Below are 21,566 nucleotides of genomic sequence, written 5' to 3'. Positions count from 1 at the left end.
ATAGGTTGGATGGTCAATCTTTGGTTCATTAGGGGAAAAGTATATCGTAGCTACCTGGAATTCTTCTGCACAACTACATAAACTCTTTCTATGACTGAACACTAGTTACATATTAACAAGTAGAAAAACTTGCCATCAATCTGGGAGCATCCGGATTGTAACTTATACATTAATAAAATACCCTCCACATTCAAGATGTGAAGGGAAAGTTTTAAAAGGGACTTAAGGAGCAACCTTTTTCATACAGAGGGTGGCACGTGTATGGAATGAGCTGTCAGAGGAAGTAGAAGAAGTGGGTATAATTACAGCATTTAAAAAGGCATCTGGATGTGTGTACGAATAGGAAAGGTTTAGATGGATATGGGCCAAATGCTGGCAAATAGATCAAGGTCAGATTGCGATATCTGATCGGTGCCAATGATTCAGACCGAATGGTTTGCTTCTATGCTCTATGAGTCTATGCGGGATGCCGGCCAAAGCTATAAAGCCAAGCAGATGCTCTGACTGATATCATTGGCAAATTCACATAATTTCCAGTTGCAGCAAGCAACATTTCAGCCACCTGTATATGTATATACTCATTGCTGACTCAGAGATCTGGCATAAATCTATAATGGGTCTTGGAGGAATTTGGAGGTAAAAAGGTTGACGGCAGTGGTGTCCACAGCAACTACTGGTTAAGCAAGACCACCAGATCCAGTAGGTATCAGGTTGCCATTTGCAGTTGCCTATTTCAATCTGATAGACATTGTGAGTTTCCTCAGATAAAAGTGTTCAGACATGATTCCCTGCCGATAGAAGTACCATTGAATTGAATTTATTCCATTTCACTCCACAGATGCTGGCTGACATACTGAGCATTTCCAACATTTTGTGGTTTCACATTATTTACATACTCTGTTTCATTGGCGGTGTCTCCAACTTCTTGGACCTCCCTTTGATTATCTGCAGGCTACTTCTATATCTTATGATTTTATCATTTTTTAAAATAATAAGCCTTTATTCTGTAACTGTGCCCACTAATTTGAGGCTTCCCCATTAACTTCTGAATATCTACTTTGTTAACTTCCTCTCTTTTCTGTGGCACCTTATGAAATGCCTCCTGAAAATCTATATACTTTAGATGTATTTGGCCACCCTGCAGCCATTGCTCTGTAATAGCCAACAAGTAATATTCATCTATTTCTATTTCTGCAATCAATTTCATCTGATTACAAATGCCAAATGCATTAAATAAAGAGCATTAAAACTTTGACTTTTTACTATCGCTATTCTCTTTGGTTCTAATTTCTGTGACATTCTTCAGCATACATTTAGTTGGTAACTATGTGGATCAAAACAACTGGATGTTTCCCCTCCATACCAAGTTCCTCGTCAGCACAGAACAGACATCCTGAACATTGGTACCTCCTGATTTAAACCGATTTGCCAACTGAAAGACACAAGAGAAAATTCCACCAATCCCCCAAGGAGAAACAAGTTGAAGACGATCTCTGCCATTGTCACTACGCTTCTTACACAGGCTCGAACTCCTCTTAAGTATTTGACCTGCTATTCCACGTTGTTTAAGAAACTGCTGACTCTGCTCCTTCTCCTGCTTTTTATGAAGGTACTTCTCCCACACACTCTTTCTGAAGCTGCTGTTCCCTCATGTCATTTCAGAAGCAGAGGGTCCTCCTCCCTCTTCTTCAGTCTGCTTCACAACAATGCTGACCTGCTGTACATTGCTCCCAGGCTGGTTCACAACAATGCTGCCCACTGTGCATTCCTCCCAGTTGCTTCATAACAATGCTGCCCCACTGTACACTGCTCCCAGTCTGGTTCACAACAATGCTGCCTGCTGTGCTAGGTTTCACATTATAATTTTAAAACCATGCACCTGAGACATATCAATCAGAATTTCCAGAATGAAACTAGAACTCTGCAACAGTAAAGCGTCATCACTGACCTGGGATTCATGATAAGACGCCGAAAAAAGTAGGTCCAGGTAATGTAATCCATGGCATCCTGCTTGGATGAAATAGTTCCAGCAGAAATTTCAGCATTCAGGTGATCAGAGAGTACCTCCAACAAACTGCAATGTATGAAAATGCATATTAGCAATGCAACAGCCTTGACTGTCAGACTTTATGAGATGGCCATATTCTCTCTCTTTTAAGGTAAAACAGAATGCTTTGGAATTGGTGGTTGGAAGGTGGGTTTTGGGGGGGGGGGGGGGGGGGTGGGTGTGGGTTAGTTGGTGAGAATGAAGAGGTGGGATTTTATGACGTTTGTACTAGACGCCACCTTATCTGGCTGTCACTGGTACAAAGGCACAGGTCAAAATGTAAAGTCATGTATGAGCTTCAACATCTATACACAAAGGAAAAAGTAATAAGCCTCACTGTTGCAGACTCTTAGATTCTCAGAGTCAGAGACAGTAAAAGCTTTAACATTGGACATAGTGGGGATGGTGAAGGCGGAGTAGAATCAGAATAAGTGCTGATGAAAAGGACAGCTTTTTGATTAATCAAACAAATGAAGCATTGTGAAGGATGGAACCAATGTTCAAGTAAATATAGATTTTGAAAAGTTAGAGATAGTGCAATCATTCTGGAAGATGAATACCAACAAAACATGGAGAAGGGATTCTGTTAATATCAAGAAGAACTGGGTTTTAAACTTAAGTCCACATGTCTATGGAGAGTGTGATAAAACATATAAATGTGCAGTGTTAAGAAGTCAAGAGTAGGTGGATTGCCTTTCCAATAGTATTGTGTATTAGTTATACGTTAAATAATGTTTAATCAATGTTAGTTTTTGTTTTATTAAAAGCCTTAAAACATGCAATTTCACATGATATCTTTACCTTTTTAGGAATTATATTTATAACTATCTGTTCAAATATTATTGCAGAAAAAAAACACGGTGGCCTTGAATTTCTTTTTCTAAAGGAGTGACTGGTTACAACAAACATGTATTTACTCAAAAATAACCATTTTCTAAGAACTACACTCTCCGTTATTCCATTACCTTTGATCACTTGTTACACTGGACATGAGTACAGCAGTACACTCCATGCTGTTTGGCCTTTTTGGCCTGCATTCTCCTCCAGGGTTGCATTTGCCATCAGCCAGGACACTCTGTTTATTACGTTTCTGTTTCTCTGCCAAGTTTAAACATGTGCTTCTAGGTTTGTGAATTATGGAATCTGAGATCAGACAGCTACACTGACTAAATTCCAAGACTGATCAATAAAATTTCATTTTAAAATAAGGTCGCCCTTATGTACAGTGAATAGCTAGAGAACTACCAACGGACCTATGACCACCAACAAGACTTTAGTACTTTCCCTGTATCTCTGGTGACTACTTACACTGGTACAAAAGTTAACTTTATTTAGAAGTGCTAGGAAGAAGGTAGCACGTGCACTGTATCCTTTTACCTTGGGATGAGTTGCTTAAAATTAAAAAAAAACGGCTGAAATCTCCTCAGCTAGAGGTGGCTGGTCTTAGTGAATTGAATTTTGTTTGTTTTTGTTGCTAACACTGAAGCAGTCATGAATTGTTAAATCTACCTCAGAGGGGGTATAGGGATTAGTTAGTTCAGGCAACAACATGCAAATATGCTCTGGGCTTGAAGCATATTTCTCAGGTCATGTTGAAGGAGCTTTCATCTTTCTCTCATCTAAGTTTACGTTAAACTGTTCACACAGATTTTTGGATGGACATTGGGAAAGAATTCCATTCTGTAATGCTGATTTCTTTTGCAGAAAACACAAGTCTAAGACAAGTAGATAAACAAATAAAATGTAAAACAACTGTAAATAAAAAAAGTCAAGTATCCAAATGTGAACACCAGCATAAAGTAAATCTGTAATTATGGCTTACCTTGATTCAACAGGGAATGGTTCATACAGAAACTTTTTGTAAAAGTCTTTTTTCACATCATGGACTAATATCACAGCTTTGCCTTGGTCATCAAACTGAGGCCTGCCTGCGCGGCCCATCATCTGCAGCACATCTACAGTTAGGGAAGCGGGACATTTCATGTTATACTTTGTTCATAATTTTTTAAAAAATCCTACCTTGGCTGCAACTAGGCACCAGAATGTAAAATAATTACAGACAAGGGAATGTTGCCTGATCCATTCATCCATTTAGAAATGCTCCTAATGCACTTCTCGTGTAGAATTCACTTGTTAAAAAAAATATTTCAGTACTTATTCCGAGGATTAATGGTGGACCACGAACACCATGACACCATATAAAGTAGAAGTAGAAATAAGCCACTTTGACCACCGAGTCCGCTTTATCATTCAATTACATCATGGCTATCTCAAAATTCTCAACCTGCCTTTCTCCTATAACCCTTGATTACTTTACTGATTACAAATTGGTCTGTTCCAGCCTTGAATATATTTGATAACCCAGTCTCGATAGTCTTCTGTGGTAAAGATTTCCAAAGATTCACAACCGAGATAAGAAATTCTTCCTCGTATGTGTCTTAAACGGGTAACCTATTATTCTGAGATTGAGTGTTTTGATCCGAGATTCTGCCACAAGGCAAAACAACCTTTCTGCAACGATCCTGCCAAGTTCCCTAAGAATACTCATTAAGGTTGTCTCTCACTGCTCTAAACTCCACTGAGTGCGTTCCCAACCTGTCCAAACGCTCCTTCAAAGACAGTCTTTCATACTTAGTATTAGGGAAACGTGAGGACTTACAGATGCTGGAGAGTCAGAGTCGAAAAGTATGGCGCTGGAAAAGCACAGAAGATCAGGCAACATCTGATGAGCAGTAGGGTCGATGTTTTGGGTATAAGCCCTTCACCAGGAATTCCTGATGAAGGACTTGTGCCCGAAGCATCGACTCTTCCGCTTTCAGTTGCTGCCTGATCTGCTGCGCTTTTACAGCAACACACATTTTGATTCATATCCAGTATCAACCTAGTGAACCTTCTCTGAAGTGTATCAAATGGCTATACTTCTTTCCTTAGATAAGAGGGCCAAAATTGCTCACATCATTACAGCAGTGGTCTGACCTGTGCTTTGTATACCTGTAACAAAGCCAACCTAGTTTAACATTCTATTCCCGTTGAAATAAATGCAAACATTCCGTTTGCTTCACTGTTATCCGATGAACGTGGATATTAGCATTTTGCGATGAGGTCGCTTAAATCCCTCTGTTCTGTAGCTTTCTGCAGTCATTCCTCCACTTAAATAATATTCAGCTCCTCTATTCTTCCTGATAAAGTACTTAACCTCATATTTTCCCATATTATATACTTTCCGCCAAGTTTGCGCCTACTAGTTAACATGTCTATATCCCTCTGCAGACTCTTTCTGTCATCCTCACCACTTATCTTCCTGTCTATTTTTGTGTCATACATAAACTTCAAAATTGTACATTCACTTTTCACACCCAAGTCATTAATATGAATTGTGGCATTCCACCAGTTACTCATTACACTAATTACTTGACTGAGTCAGAGAGCTATTCCATGATTTAGCACTGAACCTAAGTTGCGCAGAAAAATTGCAATGTTGGAAATGCTGTCTTTAAATGAGATGTTAAACCAAAGTTCTATCTTTGAGCTCAAATGGATGCAAGAAACCTCCAAGTTATAACCAGAGGACCAAACAACTTTCCCATTTATCCACAATTCAAATCCATCATAGATGGTTTAACCCATCATTTATTTCATTGCTCCCAGAGTTCCACTATCCGCAGTGAACATGACTTAATTTTAAAATTCTCAATTGTCTGGTTGCCATTTGGGAGATATTGGTGAGCACAAATTAGCTTCTCTGTTACATGACTGTGAAATCCAGAATATTGGGATATAGTCTCAGAATAAGGGGGCAGGCAGAGAAAATAGCCCTGAGATGAGAAATGTCTTCACTCAAAAGACGTGAATAGGAAATGGATTTAGAGTTCCAGAGAGAGGGGTTTGAAGGAGGTGGTCTCTAAGTTGTGTTGGTGCATGAGAAAGAAAAAAGCCTTTTGGGCCTACTGAGGTATATTTCTTCGAATTAAACCATGATTCATATTGGGGAAACATAGACTAGATTCAATGATGCCAAAACAATGTTTTGCAAGGGAAAAAAAAAGAGAGATTAACACAATATGTCACTTACCAGTGATAGCAAAGTCCACATAACGTCTTGTTTTTCCATCATAGAACTCAGTACCTTTAACAATGACCAGATGAGCAGGGAAGTTCACTCCCCAGGCTAAAGTGCTTGTGGCAATAAGAATCTACAACAGTAGCGAGCACAGACAGATTAAAACATATTCGAAAATTACAAATAAAAAGGCAGGGTCAAATGAAGGATTTAAAACAAAAGGCTATTTTGGAGGTGTGAAAACATGAGAAAACACTCACCTGGATTTTGCAGTTCACAAACAATTCTTCCACATGTTTCCGGTCACGTTCGTGGAGTCCAGCGTGATGTAAACCAATACCAAAGGCTAAGGTCAGTTTTAGATTGGAATCTCTCACCATATCAATTATGTCGCTCATCTGCAAAGACGTAAACAGGAGAAAAGGAAAATTTCACTTTAAAAATAATCTTGCCATTAAACTTCTAAAAACTGCATCTTGTCCAAGATTTCCAAAGTGCACCAATTATAATAGCATTTGTGGAGGACATATGGCATATAAATAGACCATTCATCCCAACCAGTCCATGCTGTGGTTTATGTACCAGTTGAGCACAAGTGCATTGGTGATAATCTTAAGATCACACGAACAACAAGCCTCATAGCTGTGCACACACAACAACTGTCAGCCGGTCTATGATTGCACAAGTACACAAACTGCAAACCTATCCACTTTCATGAATCTTTTCCAGAATCATCACTTAAGTACAGGGATGGTGCTTATGCTCATCCTCAGCATGGCAACCATTACTCTTGAATAAGGTCACAACATACCCTTTCACTCAAATAAAAAACAAATTACAAAACAGAAATAAGGTGACACTAAATATTCCTCTCCATTAAAATGAAGAATACAGTTAGCTTACAATATGGTGTGAATTGAGTTGTCTAGTACAATTGACATTCTTGTAAAAACCTTCTGGCTGTTGACATGACATTATAAGCCGACGGTAACTAACTATAAACAGCTGTTCTGATTGAGAGGACAAACACGTAGTCCTGAAGTCAGGTTAGCATTCAGCAGTTCTCTGGAAGCTGAAGCAATATGGCAAACTTATTTTGGCTAAATTGTTGTAAACAGTATGCATTAAAAACAATGACAAATATCTCAGACTTGAAAGACTGCAATGTAAATTTAAGGTTTGAAGAACTGTCATATCCAGTACTTTAATAAATAATTTCTTCTAATTTGGATCAAAGATGTGAAATGATTTAAAATGAATTCGTTAATAAAACAATAAAATGATTTTTCTTCAACTACATGACTTATTTTGCTGCATTATCACATGGAATAGGTTCAAATAAAATCTTCAAGCATCCTTTGTAATTTTGCTTTGTAAGATTTATAAAACACATCGGATCAAAAAGCAAAAGCAGATAAATGTTACGTTTTAAACACAGATGATGCTTTTCTTTCCTTGTAGACACTAATGGGTAGGTTTCATTGATTGGGGCAAGCATGTGGCCCTTGCTTCCTGTCTATAATGCCAAGTAGACTATGTAATGTAAATTGGAAAAGTAAAGGCCTCTGGTAGGGGGGCTGGTACTTGCCTAATGAACCTGTGGAGCTGTTAACAGCAGGAAACCCAGGCTGCTGCTTGGAGATTGTCATGTGTTTGCATAAATCACTGCAACATATGTTTCCAGTCCTATGAAACACAACTAACCTGTGCTCAACTATAACCATGAGCAAATTCTGAGTTGCTAAGGAATAGCACAATTAACACTATTTTGATAAAAATGACTGTACAGAGAGAACTATAATTATGTAATTACTTACAAGAAGTATATGAACAATAACTGTATCATCAGGGGTAGTTTGGGCATAAGAAAGTCAGAATATAAACTTGTAGAAAGCATTAATCATCAATTACTGCACAACTTCAGTTCAGTTCCATTAACAAATTAATCACTGAGATGTTGTGATGAACAACAAGATGATGATGACTGAATATCAATTGCAATGAATTAAAATTAGAAGAATACTCATTCAAAGATGAGAGCAGTGCCCCAGGCTGAAAATCACACTGTACTAATTAAAAAAGGATTTGCACTTTGTAACCGTTTTTCATGACCTCTGGATGTTTTGGAGTGCTTCACTAGCTGCTTTATGAATTGGGGGGAGCTGGTATTCACTGCTTAGGTATAGAATATAGAACAAGCAATTTGAGCCAGTAAGTGACTGCAGGTATAACATATAGTTTATACGATTAAATGTTTGATCACAAAGTAAGAACTCAATTCATATGAGTAATATTTTTGGAAAGGTTGAATTCCACGGTCTCCCATCACCTTGCTAATGCAACTTCCACATTGGAGACTGTTTCCCAAACCTGGTCTCCAAAGGTAGCACAGACAGAGCCAAAATTATTATTAAATTTATAGTTATAAATAACACTTCACTATATGCAGATTTTAATTTCTATTCACAAATTTAATCAAATGCATCATAAAAGACTTGCAGTGAATTTAACCAGGTATACAATTTCAGTTTTTGGTACTTATAAGAAAAGCAGAGCACACACTGAACATGTGTTTAAAATCCATAGCAATCAGGCACCTCCTCATCTTCAAAACCAAGAATTCACCCCAGCCTGCTTCTTGAGTGTCATCATCATGTGGATCACCAACATCAACTTCACCAGCTTTGCATTGTCATTGGCTATGTTATTTCACAAAAATCCATCTTCTGTGCTATTAAAATGCTTATGTATGGGAACACCTCCAATTTGGAAGGTGGCAGAAGGGAGTGTGTCGTACTCGTGTCACTGGACTAGTATTCAGACATCCAGAAAACGCTGCAGGGATCGTGATTCAAATCTTACCACAGAAGAGGGCAGAATGTAAATTTTAAAAAGCTGAAATTAAAAGTCAAATGATGAAACACCATTGATTGTCATAAAAAGTTCATCTGGTTCACTAATGTCCTGCAGAGAAGGAATTTTGCTATCCTGACTACATAGAACATAGAACATAGAAGGATACAGCGCAGTACAGGCCCTTCGGCCCTCGATGTTGCGCCGACCGAATCCTACCTAACCTATACTAGCCCAATAACTTCCAAATGCCTATCCAATGCCCGCTTAAATGACCATAAAGAAGGAGAGTTCACCACTGATACGGGCAGGGCATTCCATGAACTCACAACCCGCTGTGTGAAGAATCTACCCCTAACATCTGTCCTATACCTACCACCCCTTAATTTAAAGCTATGTCCCCTAGTAACACCTGACTCCATTAGCGGTAAAAGGTTCTTAGTATCTACCCTATCTAAACCCCTAATCATCTTATACACTTCTATCAGATCTCCCCTAAACCTTCTCTTCTCCAATGAGAACAGCCCCAAGTGCCTCAGCCTTTCCTCATAAGATTTTCCTACCATTCCAGGCAACATCCTGGTAAACCTCCTCTGCACACGTTCTAAAGTTTCCACATCCTTCCTATAGTATGGCGACCAAAACTGCACACAATACTCCGGATGAGGCCTCACCAGAGTCTTATACAACTGCAACATGACCTCAGGACTCTGGAACTCAATTCCTCTGCCAATAAAGCCCAGTACACTATATGCCTTCCTCACAGCACTATTTACCTGGGTGGCAACTGATCTACATTTGACTCCAGACCCACAGCAACGTGGTTGACTCTTAAATATCCTCTGAAATGGATCAGTAAACCACTTGTTGCATCAAACTGTTACAAAGTGAAGCTAAAGAAATGATATTGACTAACCATCAGGCATTGAGCTCGGAACCATAAATAGCCTATCTTTATCATCAATACCTGGTAGCTACTTCCAAACCTGGGAGAGCTCGCACACAAATTAGTCAAACAACGGTCACACTCACCAAACCATACTTTCCACACAATGTCCCAAACAACACCATCGCCATTTCATCTCATCGTCAGGACAGAACCACAAGAATAACGGCACAGCAGTATTTAATGAGGAGGAGGCTGATCCAGAAGTTGTAGAGATGTACAACATGGAAACAGATCTTTTGGTTCATCCTGTCCATACCGACCAGATTTCCTAAATAAATCTCGTCCCATTTGCCAGTATTTGGCCCATATCCCCCGAACCCTTCCGACATTATATACCCATCCACATTCCTTTTAAATGTTGCATTTATACCAGCCGCCATCATTTCCTCTGGAAGCTCAATCCATATACGCTCAAACTTCTGCATAAAAATGTTGCCCCTTAGTTCCCTTTTAAATCTATCCCCTGTCACCCTAAACTGATGCACTCTCATTCTGGACTCCCCCATCCCAAGGAAACAAACCTTGTCTACTTACCCCATTCATGCCCCTCATGATCTTATAAACATCTATAAGGTCACCCCTCAGTCTCTGACACTCAGGAGAAAACAGTCTCAGCCTATTCAGCCTCTCCCGATAGCTCAAACCCTCCAACCATGGCAACATCCTTGTAAATCTTTTCTGAATTTCCTTTCAAATTTCACAACATACTTCTGATAGGACGGAGACCAGAATTGCACAATATTCTAAAAATGTCCTTATCAATCTCCTGTACAGCCACACTCCCCTATAATCAATCCTCTGATCAACAAAGGAAAACATACGAACGCCTTCTTCACAATCCTTTCTACCTGGACTCCACGCTCAAGGTAGTATGAACCTGCACTCCAAAGTCTCTTTGCTCAGCAACACTCCCAGATCTTACCGTTAAGTGTCTAAATCCTGCCCTGATTTGCCTTTCCAAAATGCAGCACTTCGCATTTATCCAAATTAAACTCCATCTGTCACTCCTCAGCTTATTGGCTCATCTGATCAAGATCCCATTGTACTCTGTGGTAACCTTCTTCGCTATCCACTACACCTCCAATGTTGTTGTCCTCAACATGGATTGCAGTCTCCTAACAAGGAAACCTCATACAGCCAATAGACATCATTAGAAGTCTCTTCATAGTTGGAGTCATATTGAGCACACAGTCCAAAAATCTGTCTCTTTCAGTTTTGAGCATATTCAACAGTTAAGCATCCACAAGCATCTGCAGTTGAGAATTCTAAAGATTAACAAACCTTTGAGTGAAGAAATTTCTAACCATCTCTATGCTAAATAATTGCATTCTTATCCTAACTATTCCGCATTCTTTAGCCACAGAAATTAACTTTGGTATCTACCCACTAAATCTCTTTAGAATCTTGTATGTTTTAAATGAGGTGGGCTTTCATTCTTCTAATGTGAAGAATGCAAGTATCTTAATCATTGGACAATGGTTCCTGTGATGAGAGCAATCTAGTGAACCTTCATTTCATCATCTCTAAACCCAATTACAGCTTCCATTAAATACAGAGACCAAAATTGCACACGTATCCTGGATTACACAATGTTATCAAGACTTCTTTACTAGTATACTCCAATCCATCTGCAATAAAGGCCAAGGATGCTATCTGCCTCATTAATTGTTACTGTACCTACACGTTAACTTTTGTTTCTTCTGCACACTTAAGCTCCTTAGAACATAAACATGCACTTTGGTCAGAAGAACACTGAAAAACAATGACATTGTATGCTTTATTTAATAAAGGGGCCCAGAAGCAGAGGGACTTGAGTGTATATGTGTACAGATCATTAAAGGTGGCAGGACAGGTGGAGAGTGGTAAATAAAGCATACAGTATTCTTAGCTTTATTAATACAGGCACAGTGTACAAGAGGTAGTGGTGATGTTGAACTTGTAGCAGACACTTGATAGAACTCAGTTGGAGTATTGTGCACAGTTATGGGTGCCATAGGAAAAATGTGAATATACTGGAGAATATGGAAGCAATTTACAAGAATAGTTCAAGGAATGACTGACTTCAGTTATGAGGATAGATTGGGAGAACGGTCCCAACCTCTTCAATGAGAAAAAGGCTGAGATGAGATCTGATTGAGGCTTTCAAAATCACAGACAGGCTGCAGAGTATATCGGGTGAAGCTATTTCCACTTGTAAAAGAAACAAGAATGAGGGGCCATATAGTTAAAGAATGTGTCAATGAAGCCAGGGTGGTGGAGGCAGGTTTAATTGAAGAATTCCTGAGGGCACCAGATGGCTTTTGGATACTTATGACATGCAGGGATTGGAAAAAGGCAGGAAACTGGCAGTAGATAATAGAGCAGGTTAAAAAAAGAACCGGTCCATCCACAAGGTGCTGAATGGCCTCCTTGTATACCGTAATAACTCTGATTTACCAGTTTCACACCTATTAATAAATGCTTTTTTGGAAATCCAAACATGCCAAATTTTCTGGGTTCATTTTATCAACTAGCTAGACCATCCAAATATTTTAACAAATTCATCCAAGCATAATTTCCCATTTGGAACATGTTGACTTCGATAATATTGAATTTCATTTAAAAAAAATGTTAACTCCCCACATCTGCTGTGGAATTCAAACCAAAATCCTCAAGGTATTACCTGAGTCTCTGGATTAGCACCATCGCCTCCCCTTCATCTTCCAAATCATATAGAATTTTCCAAATTCATTGTTATAAGATTTCCTTAATAAGATATTCCAGTACCTCCCAGTGACAGATATCAAGCTAACTCGTCTATAGTTTACGGTCCTCTTTTCTTGAGTACATTTGCTAACTTCCAGGTGGATCATCCAGATCATTCCAGAGCTGAGTGGTTCGTTAGGCCATTTCAGAGGTTAGTTTAGAGCCAACCACAATGCTGTGGGTCTGCAGTCATAGATTGGCCAGGTTTGATTTTTAATTCATTCGTGGGACGCTGCAATCACTGGTTGGGCTGGCATTTATGGCCCATTCCTAATTGCCCTTGTCAAAGTGGTGCTGAACTGCCTCCTTAAACTGCTGAAGTTCATTTAGTATAGATAGACCCACAATGACATGAGGGAGGGAGTTCCAGCATTCTGACCCAGCAACAGTGAAGGACAGCTATATATTTTCAAATCAGGATGGTGAGTGGCATGGAGGGGAACTTGAGGGTTGTGACGTTCCCAACTACCTGCTGCCCTTGTCCATCTAAATGGCAGTAATCGAAGGTTTGGAAGTTGCTGGGGAGTGCTGGTGATCAGGTAACGATGGCAAATTTCCTCCTCTGAAGGGTATGAAAGGCACAGAAAATGGTACAGTTCGTTTTTACAACATTCAAAAATAATTTCATAATCATCAGCAAACTTTTAATTTCATATTTTTAAAAAAATTCTAACTTTCCCATCTGCTATGGGATTCAAACACAAATCCTCACAGTATTATCAGTGTCTCTGGATTAAGCAGTCCTGAGATAATACAACCACAGCATCACCTTCTCTTCACCTTCCAAAGCTCTGATGTCTACTAGGTAGAAAATCAAATGGGTTAAGTGGATGGGAAGATCATCAATTCCTGGCTCCATTCAAGCCACACGGCATTAGACACTTTTAGGTCTAAACCCCAGATCTCCCCACTTCAATGTATTTTGTGTGACCTTCACTACATGAATTGAAGAAAACCAATTCATAGAACATAGAACATAGAAAGATACAGCGCAGTACAGGCCCTTCGGCCCTCGATGTTGCGCCGACCGAATCCTACCTAACCTACACTAGCCCAATAACTTCCAAATGCCTATCCAATGCCCGCTTAAATGACCATAAAGAAGGAGAGTTCACCACTGCTACTGGCAGGGCATTCCATGAACTCACAACCCGCTGTGTAAAGAATCTACCCCTAATGTAAAGAATCAACCATTGAAAGTCTGCAGTGATGGCCACATTCAGAAATGAATAAAAATGCACATTTCCAGTGTGTCATTAGCTTTGGAGACCATGTTATATCCAAATTAAAATCCAGCTATTCGACATTGCATAATTTATCTTTTATTTGTGATAGTTTAAACACAAGCATTAGAGGTACTGAAGCAGCATACTTTGGCAACTTTCCAAAGTGAATGAATTATTTTGCCTAACAGACACTATTTATTATCAATTTCTGTATGAAATTAATTGAGACTTGTTGGACCATTATCGTTATTATAGTCAGTTATTATAGTTGACACATGGTTACTCCATTATTTTTCAAGGATACACTTAGCAAATCAGATATGTGGCTGCTGTGCTGTAACATATGGATGCATCCTGTTGAGGACTTGACAGCATTCCAGCTTTCATGTAAAATTCAAGTCCCAAGGAGAAGGCTGCCTGCACTGGGGGAGGCATGAGTGCACGTGGTGAAAGGGGATGGATTTGTGTTGGGGTGGCGGGGGGGTGTCGTGAGGTGGGTAGGAGGTTGTGTGGGGTGGGTGTCGAGGAGCAAGACTTGGTGGGGGGGGGGAGGGGGGGAGAAGAGAAGTGGGGGGGACTTCTAATGATCTGACTTCATCAAAAATCCCTAGCTTCACTCAGTTCTTTTGTCCACAATCATTTATTTTTAGAAGCTGATGCCTAATGTTTTATTCCCTCCATATTTAACTGCCCAGTGTATGCTTGGTGTGCTGACGCTTACATCACATTAATTAATTGGATTCTGATTTCAAAGCATTTGAGATGAGGAAGCAGATGTCTGGAAATAATGCTAATTTGGCTTCTTACCAACAAGATGTCAAACGGGTAATGAAAATGGTTTGGTTTTACAGAAAATTAAAAGTTGTCTATATTCAAAATATGACAGTTCACACAACAGAACATTATCTGTTCAGGTTGTTAAAAAAAAGACTGATACCTTTGAGCATCAAATAACCTATGGCACTCCTAATTTACATGTAGGATTTCTAGAATTATAACACTGACAACAAAACAAATATGTTATACTATAAAAGTCTAAGTTATTTGCATATCTGTATTACAGCACAGCAATTTTTTACATTTCAAGTTTCATGTTTTCTTTATTGCAAAAATTAAGGTATCGGTTTTGGGTTATGTTATATAAGTTAGTGGTGTGTCTAAGTTATGTTATATAAGTTAGTAGTGCATGAGTCACCAGGTCACACATAATTACATCTGCTGAGTGGTTTTAAGAATATTTCATCAACTAACTGACCACAAATTCAACTTCTGCATTTCATTTTCTAACATAAACTTCAAGCTAACAACTATTTCCATTTAATGAGACTTAAAGAGGTAATTAAATCATTGAGAAAAGCTCCTTAAGTAATTGCTTTTCAGACCCCTGTCAAGCAAAAGAAAACACCACGAGTAAAAAACGATAAGCCCATTTTCTGCAGGAAAATGCACATTAGCCCCATGGTCCAGTGGACTGCTGATTATGGTACAGGATGAGCAAGTCAGTGTTAAGTTCAAAATCCCAAGAACAGAAAATTGTAAAATTGAGGACAATAAATCAATTTGGGGATAACAATAGAAAAATAATTACAAATGCTGCTGGATTTCTCTAAAACCCAAGGACCTTCAGGAAAAAAGAAACTAACGTTCTCACCTGGTCTGGCCGACATTTCAAGTCAGTTCCACACTTTATGGTAAACTTTTAATGTCCTTAGAACAACTTGAAATGAGCATTTACTTATTTGTCAGGATCATGTCCCATCGTAGTATGTACGAGGAGAAAGTGAGGACTGCAGATACTGGAGATCAGAGCTGAAAATGTGTTTGCTGGAAAAGCGCAGACGGTCAGGCAGTATCCAAAGAGCAGGAGAATCAACGTTTCGGGCATGAGCCCTTCTTCAGGAATGAGGAAAGTGTATCCAGCAGGCTAAGATAAAAGGTAGGGAGGAGGGACTTGGGGGAGGGGCGTTGGAAATGTGATAGGTGGAAGGAGGACACCTGGACCAACCAACCCATCAACCCCGTGGCTCAACACTTCAACTCCCCCTCCCACTCCACCATGGACATGCAGGTCCTTGGACTCCTCCATCGCCAGAACATAGCAACACGACGGCTGGAGGAAGAGCGCCTCATCTTCCGCTTAGGAACCCTTCAACCACAAGGGATGAATTCAGATTTCTCCAGTTTCCTCATTTCCCTTCCCCCCACCTTGTCTCAGTCAAATCTCTCGAACTCAGCAGTGCCTTCCTAACCTGCAATCTTCTTCCTGACCTCTCCGCCCCCACCCCAACTCCGGCCTATCACCCTCACCTTGACCTCCTTCCACCTATCGCACTTCCAACGCCCCTCTCCCAAGTGCCTCTTCCCTACCTTTTATCTTAGCCTGCTGGACACACTTTCCTCATTCCTGAAGCAGGGCTCGTGCCCGAAACGTCGATTCTCCTCTTTGGATGCTGCCTGACAAGCTGCGCTTTTCCAGCAACACATTTTCACCATTGTAGTATCTACTCAACTGACTCTCTCATGGAAGCTAAATGTAGAGTTTCAAAATGAGGAAAAGGTTTCATTCTCAAGGGTCAACACATCAATCCAGAACATTGCTCCAAGTTGGCTAACATTGATTTGTTCACAGGATGTTAACCTTATGATTCCAGACACACACAACAATTATGCTGGATTGAATATTTGGCTATATATTTCCTATACATTTTTAATGCTATTTAATTGCACTTCTAAACAACTTTATCAGCATTATGTTCACCTGGTCTGCCAACTCATTTGTCTACTTATTATTACTTGTTATAGAGACTTTTATTTGCCTCAGTCTGCCACCTTTCTTAATCATAAACCTTATATTCTTTGGTCTGCTATTTAGTAAGGAATTTTGGCTAGTATGCAGTTAGACAGCTGCTTCTCCATATGCCTTGCCGTACATTTCTACACCTGTAATAGAACTTTACAATTTAACAGCACAAAAGACATTTGACCCTTCGGTTTTGCAAAGGGTTTTTGCTGAAATAAGCAAAAACTAAACCTACTTCACTGTTTTATTTTCATAGCTTTGTTTCAAAAGTTGAGTTTATATTTCTATGCTTTAAAGCATTGTCTGATATGTCTCTGCACTAAATTGCATCTGCCAAGTTGTCAATGTGACCAAAAAATGCCAAATCTATATCTGCTCACCACTGGTGCACTGAATATCACATTGAACTGTCAAGACTAGATTTTATGCTGATGTCTTGGAGTGGGCTTGAATGTCTCTTGAATGTTACTTGGAATATTGTGTCTAGTTCTGGTTGTCCTACTATAGGAAAGATACAGAGGCTTTGGAGAGGGTGCAAAGAAGGTTTACCAGGATGCTGCCTGGACTGGAGGGCTTGCCTTATGAAGAAAAGTTGAATAAGTTCAGACCTTTCTCTCTGGAGAGAAGGAGGAAGAGAGGAGACCTCATCGAGGTGTACAAAATAATGAGAGGAATATTTAGAGTCAATAGCCAGCAACTATTCCCCAGGGCAGGATTGACTGGTACGAGAAGTCATAGTTTGAAGATATTAGGAGGAAGGTATAAAGGAGACATCAGAGGTAGGTTCTTTATGCAGAGAGTTGTGAATGCATGGAATGCCAGCTGTGGTGGTGGAAACAAAGTCATTGGGGACATTTAAGCGACTGCTGGACATGCACATGGATAGCAGTGAGTTGAGAGGTGCGTAGGTTAAGTTACTCTATTTTACATTATGATTAAGTCTCAGCACAACATCGTGGGCCTCAGGGCCTGCTCTGTGCTGTACTTTTCTATGTTCTATGTCTCAGGTGAGAATGCTGTCAAATGAGGCAAGTTAACCTTGGAATCCTCCAAGTGTTTGAGAAATGCAACTTGTCAATATAGGTGGGGTGAACAAACATTTTAATTATACTCTACCAATTGGTCTCCAGGAAACATTTATAATTTTTTCATAACTGTACATGTCAGCTTGAACTGAATCATATAATTACAGATTATATTGTAGAGAAGGAGGCCAGTTGGCCCACTGTGCCTGCACCAGCTCTTCAAATGAGCACTGCCCACTGCCAATCTCCTGCTTTCCCCCCTGTATCCTTGCACATCATGTTCATGCAAGTAATCATTTATTGCCCTCTTGAATACCTTAACTGAACTGCCCCCCCACCACATTTCCAGGCAGTGCATTCCATACTCTAACTATTTGCTGACTGAAAAAGTCCTCTCTTGCAAATCACTATGAATCTATGCCCACTTGTTGTTCTTCCTCTTGTATGTGGGAACAGCTTCTCCTTCTCTACTCAATTTAGCCTGCTCATGATTTTGAAAAGTTCAATCAGATCTCCTCTTAGTCTCCTGCCCTCCAAGGAGAACAGTCCCAACTTCTTCAATCTATACTCATAAGTGAAGCTTCTCATTACTGAAACCATTCTTTTAAATTGCTTCTGCATTCTTTCAAATTCCTATAATGTGGTGCCTAAAACTTTACACAGTACTTCAGCTAAGGTCTAAGTAGTGCCTTACGCTGCCAGTTAGATTTTAAGTAATTTTGAATTGGTTTAGCTCAGTTGGCTGGATTTTTGGTTTACAGAGCAGTGTGATGCCAACAGCGTGGGTTCAATTCCCATCACCGGTTTGAGGTTACCATGAAGGACTCTCCTTCTCAACATCTTCCCTTGCCTGAGGTCTGGTGGCCCTCAGGTTAAATCACCATAGTTGCTTCTCTCTAGTAAGAGAACAACCCCTATGGTCTGGTAAGACTATGGCAACACAACAAGTAATTTTGCTGCAATGTCTTATCTCACAACAGATTTTCAATATTTTATCTAGTTACAAGGGTTGATGAATGGCAAATCCTCAAAACTTCAATATAAACTACAGAACAAGAATTTCTATAACGATTTTCATCTGTACATATTTATATAGGAAAATGATTATGTTAGAATTGGCACCAGTTAATCTACCAGTATGTAGGTGATAGTAATTAAATGCATGTAAACAAACATCCATGTGTTTCATTAAGATTGGCATCTGTGCTTTCTCCCTAGCATTATAGTTGCGAACCACAGAATTCCAGTACAGCTTCTTAATGATCAAGACCTGTACTTGAAAACAAGAAACCTTTAGCTCAATGCAGCTAAAGTAGCAGGATATGATAACACAACAACCACTGAAATACAATATTTCAAGGTTGTCCTAAAGTAAATCATCCACAGTAAATGTGTGCATATCTTTGAATAATAAACACAAGAAATCTAATTATCTTCGCTCCTCTGCTTCAGAAAGGAATCTTTTGCCACATAGCTGTTTACACAGCATTACATCAGTTGCTGCAACAGCCTGTAGCAGGACCTGAAAGAAAAGACACTGGCTTTGTGCAGCTTTTCAGAAAAAAGCTTCAGACGGAAGTATACAGCATGGCGAACAATAGCGGAAGCCACAGACCAACATTTTTCTCACCACCCCCCCCAATTTTTTAAATTAACAAGATGAATAAACATAGAAGATCCTGAATTCTCTGGACAAGGTAGATACACAAATGATATTTCCTCTTGAGCAGTCCAGAATGAGGGCACACTGTTTTAAAATTAGTGGTTACCTTTTTCAAGACCAAGGTGAGGAGAATTTTTTCTCTCAGAGCACTGAGAGATTTTGGAACACGCTACAGCAAGTAAGTGAGGGAGGTGAGGCCATTGAATATTTAAAATAAAACAGAGGTCGATAGATTTGATGGGAATGTGGAATTTAAAACACAAACAGTTCAGCCATGGTCTTTTCAAAAGTAGACAAGCAGGAGGCTGGAAGAACACAGCCAGCCAGGCAGCATCAGGAGGTGGAGAAGTCAGCGTTTTGGGTGTAAACCTTCTTCAGGACTGGATCTTTCCAAAAGGTAGAACAGACTCGTGGGGCTGAATGGTTGACCTCCACTGCTATTTTGTCTGAACATATGGTAACGTGACTGAGAGGATAACCCATGGGCCAATTTAGGCTTACCAGAAAAGCAAATATGAGTAACCAACAGAGAAAAGAGTGGGAAAAGCAGCAGTAGATTATTCTTTGCTTTTTACCACTATATTTTGTAAAATGAGTTCATGAATTTAAGCCAAAAATTGCTTGTTAGGTTTCCTAAGGCCTCAAAGAAAATTTGCAGCAATCCTGAAGATTGGGTTAAGTTTTAAACTCAAGGTGAAAACTAGAATTTGTGAATCTATTTCTGACCAAGTTAGTTGTGCAAAAATTAACTAGGCCAACAATGCTGCCGATAATGTAAATACTTTCTAAAAAAAGATGCAATGTTTTATTAAGTATAGATACAGGTTTGAATCCAGTTTATATAGTGTAATTATAGCAGTAATATCTTTCAAAAGTATCTGAATAAATCCATTGTGCCAATGTGTCACATCATGATAAAATACAAAATTAATATTCAGTAATAGATTACTGCAACACATGTAAAGCATTTATAAATACTTTAAAGCCATTACCTCTTACTAACAAACGTTATATGTCAAACATTAAACCAAACATTTAGAAAGTGTGAAAGCTCAACTATTAGAGCATCTGTGAACTTATTTCCTTATTGTTTTCATGGAATAAACAGCCATCTGGTGTATGCTACAGGGTTTCTCGATTGATCACAACCAGAACAGCCTTGAACACTACTCATTGTTACCCGCTTCAGTGTTCCTTTTTGATTTGATTTTCGAACAAGTCCTGAGGGACTGCTGCATGAATTCAGTGGGTCCAAATTTGATATCTAATAGGCCTGTTGCTATATCCCATTGTTATAAAGGTCTTTTACTATAGTCCTGATGTCAGTGCTACAGACTGCAAGATCAATGCAATTACTTTGGTGATCTGCATTTTATACAGGAGATATCACCAAACATTTGAAGGGGAATTTATAATTGCACCAATAAATGTGTAGGCCTGTGAATGAAAACAGCATGAACTTAGATGGTTAGGATTCAGACGTCGAAAATTATTCAAAATATTCTCAATTAATTCTAAAATTTGGAGTCTTTGAGATCCCTTAAACCTCCATCTTTTTCTCTCCATCACTCTTTCTTCAATCTTTGTCTCCTCCCTCCGTCCCTGCCATCCCTTCCTTTCCTTTTACCCCTCCCCCCTTTCCTTTTTTCTCCCATACACACGTCTTTCTGCCTTTCTTCCCTGGCTCTCTTCTTCCTCCTACCCTATTTGTCTCCCTCTTGTCCATCTCCTCTTCCTTTCATATCTTCCCCGTCCTCCTCCCCTACTCATCATCATTATCTCCCTCTATCCCGTCATAGTCTCCCATCTCTTCTGTGTTTCTCCTCCCTCTTTCCATGTCTGTCTCCTCCCTCCTTCCATGTCTCATTACTTGCCTCTCTCTCCTTCCTTATCTGACTCTCGCCCCTCCCTCTCTATCCTTTTAAAACTCCTCAGATACTGAAAAGGTTCATACCACATGTAACTAGACCTGTGCAACTTTCAGTTTTTGACTGATAATTATGTGAATGCTATTTGCCACAAACATTAGGAAGAGATCATCTGCTGTAAAAGAAAATTCAAACATCTTCCCTGATATTCAATGCATTAAATTGACTGTCTCTCTCACCATCAACATTCTGGGTGTTACTATTAATCAGAAACTTAACTGGACAAGCTTATACATAATGTGGCTTGAACAGCAGGTTTGAGAGTGAGAG

At 39.5% G+C, this 21,566-nt stretch overlaps 1 protein-coding gene across 3 annotated transcripts in view; it reads right to left on the bottom strand.

Moving 5' to 3' along the window:
• Positions 1 to 21,566, bottom strand: part of ascc3 (activating signal cointegrator 1 complex subunit 3) — a 556,691-nt gene that overhangs the window by 113,041 nt on the left and 422,084 nt on the right. For all 3 annotated transcript variants that reach the window (XM_060849581.1, XM_060849588.1, XM_060849596.1), the window contains exons 31-34: positions 6,368 to 6,505; positions 6,120 to 6,240; positions 3,870 to 4,002; positions 1,949 to 2,074 (exon numbers count right to left, since the gene is read on the bottom strand). In XM_060849581.1, coding sequence (XP_060705564.1) covers positions 1,949 to 2,074; positions 3,870 to 4,002; positions 6,120 to 6,240; positions 6,368 to 6,505 — 518 coding nt within the window. The remainder of the gene's footprint in view (positions 1 to 1,948; positions 2,075 to 3,869; positions 4,003 to 6,119; positions 6,241 to 6,367; positions 6,506 to 21,566) is intronic.

This window comes from Hemiscyllium ocellatum, chromosome 3 (assembly GCF_020745735.1).
Source record: "Hemiscyllium ocellatum isolate sHemOce1 chromosome 3, sHemOce1.pat.X.cur, whole genome shotgun sequence".
Taxonomy (NCBI): domain Eukaryota; kingdom Metazoa; phylum Chordata; class Chondrichthyes; order Orectolobiformes; family Hemiscylliidae; genus Hemiscyllium; species Hemiscyllium ocellatum.
The sequence above is the reverse complement of the archived record's forward strand: the minus strand, read 5'-3'. Positions and strand labels throughout refer to the sequence as shown.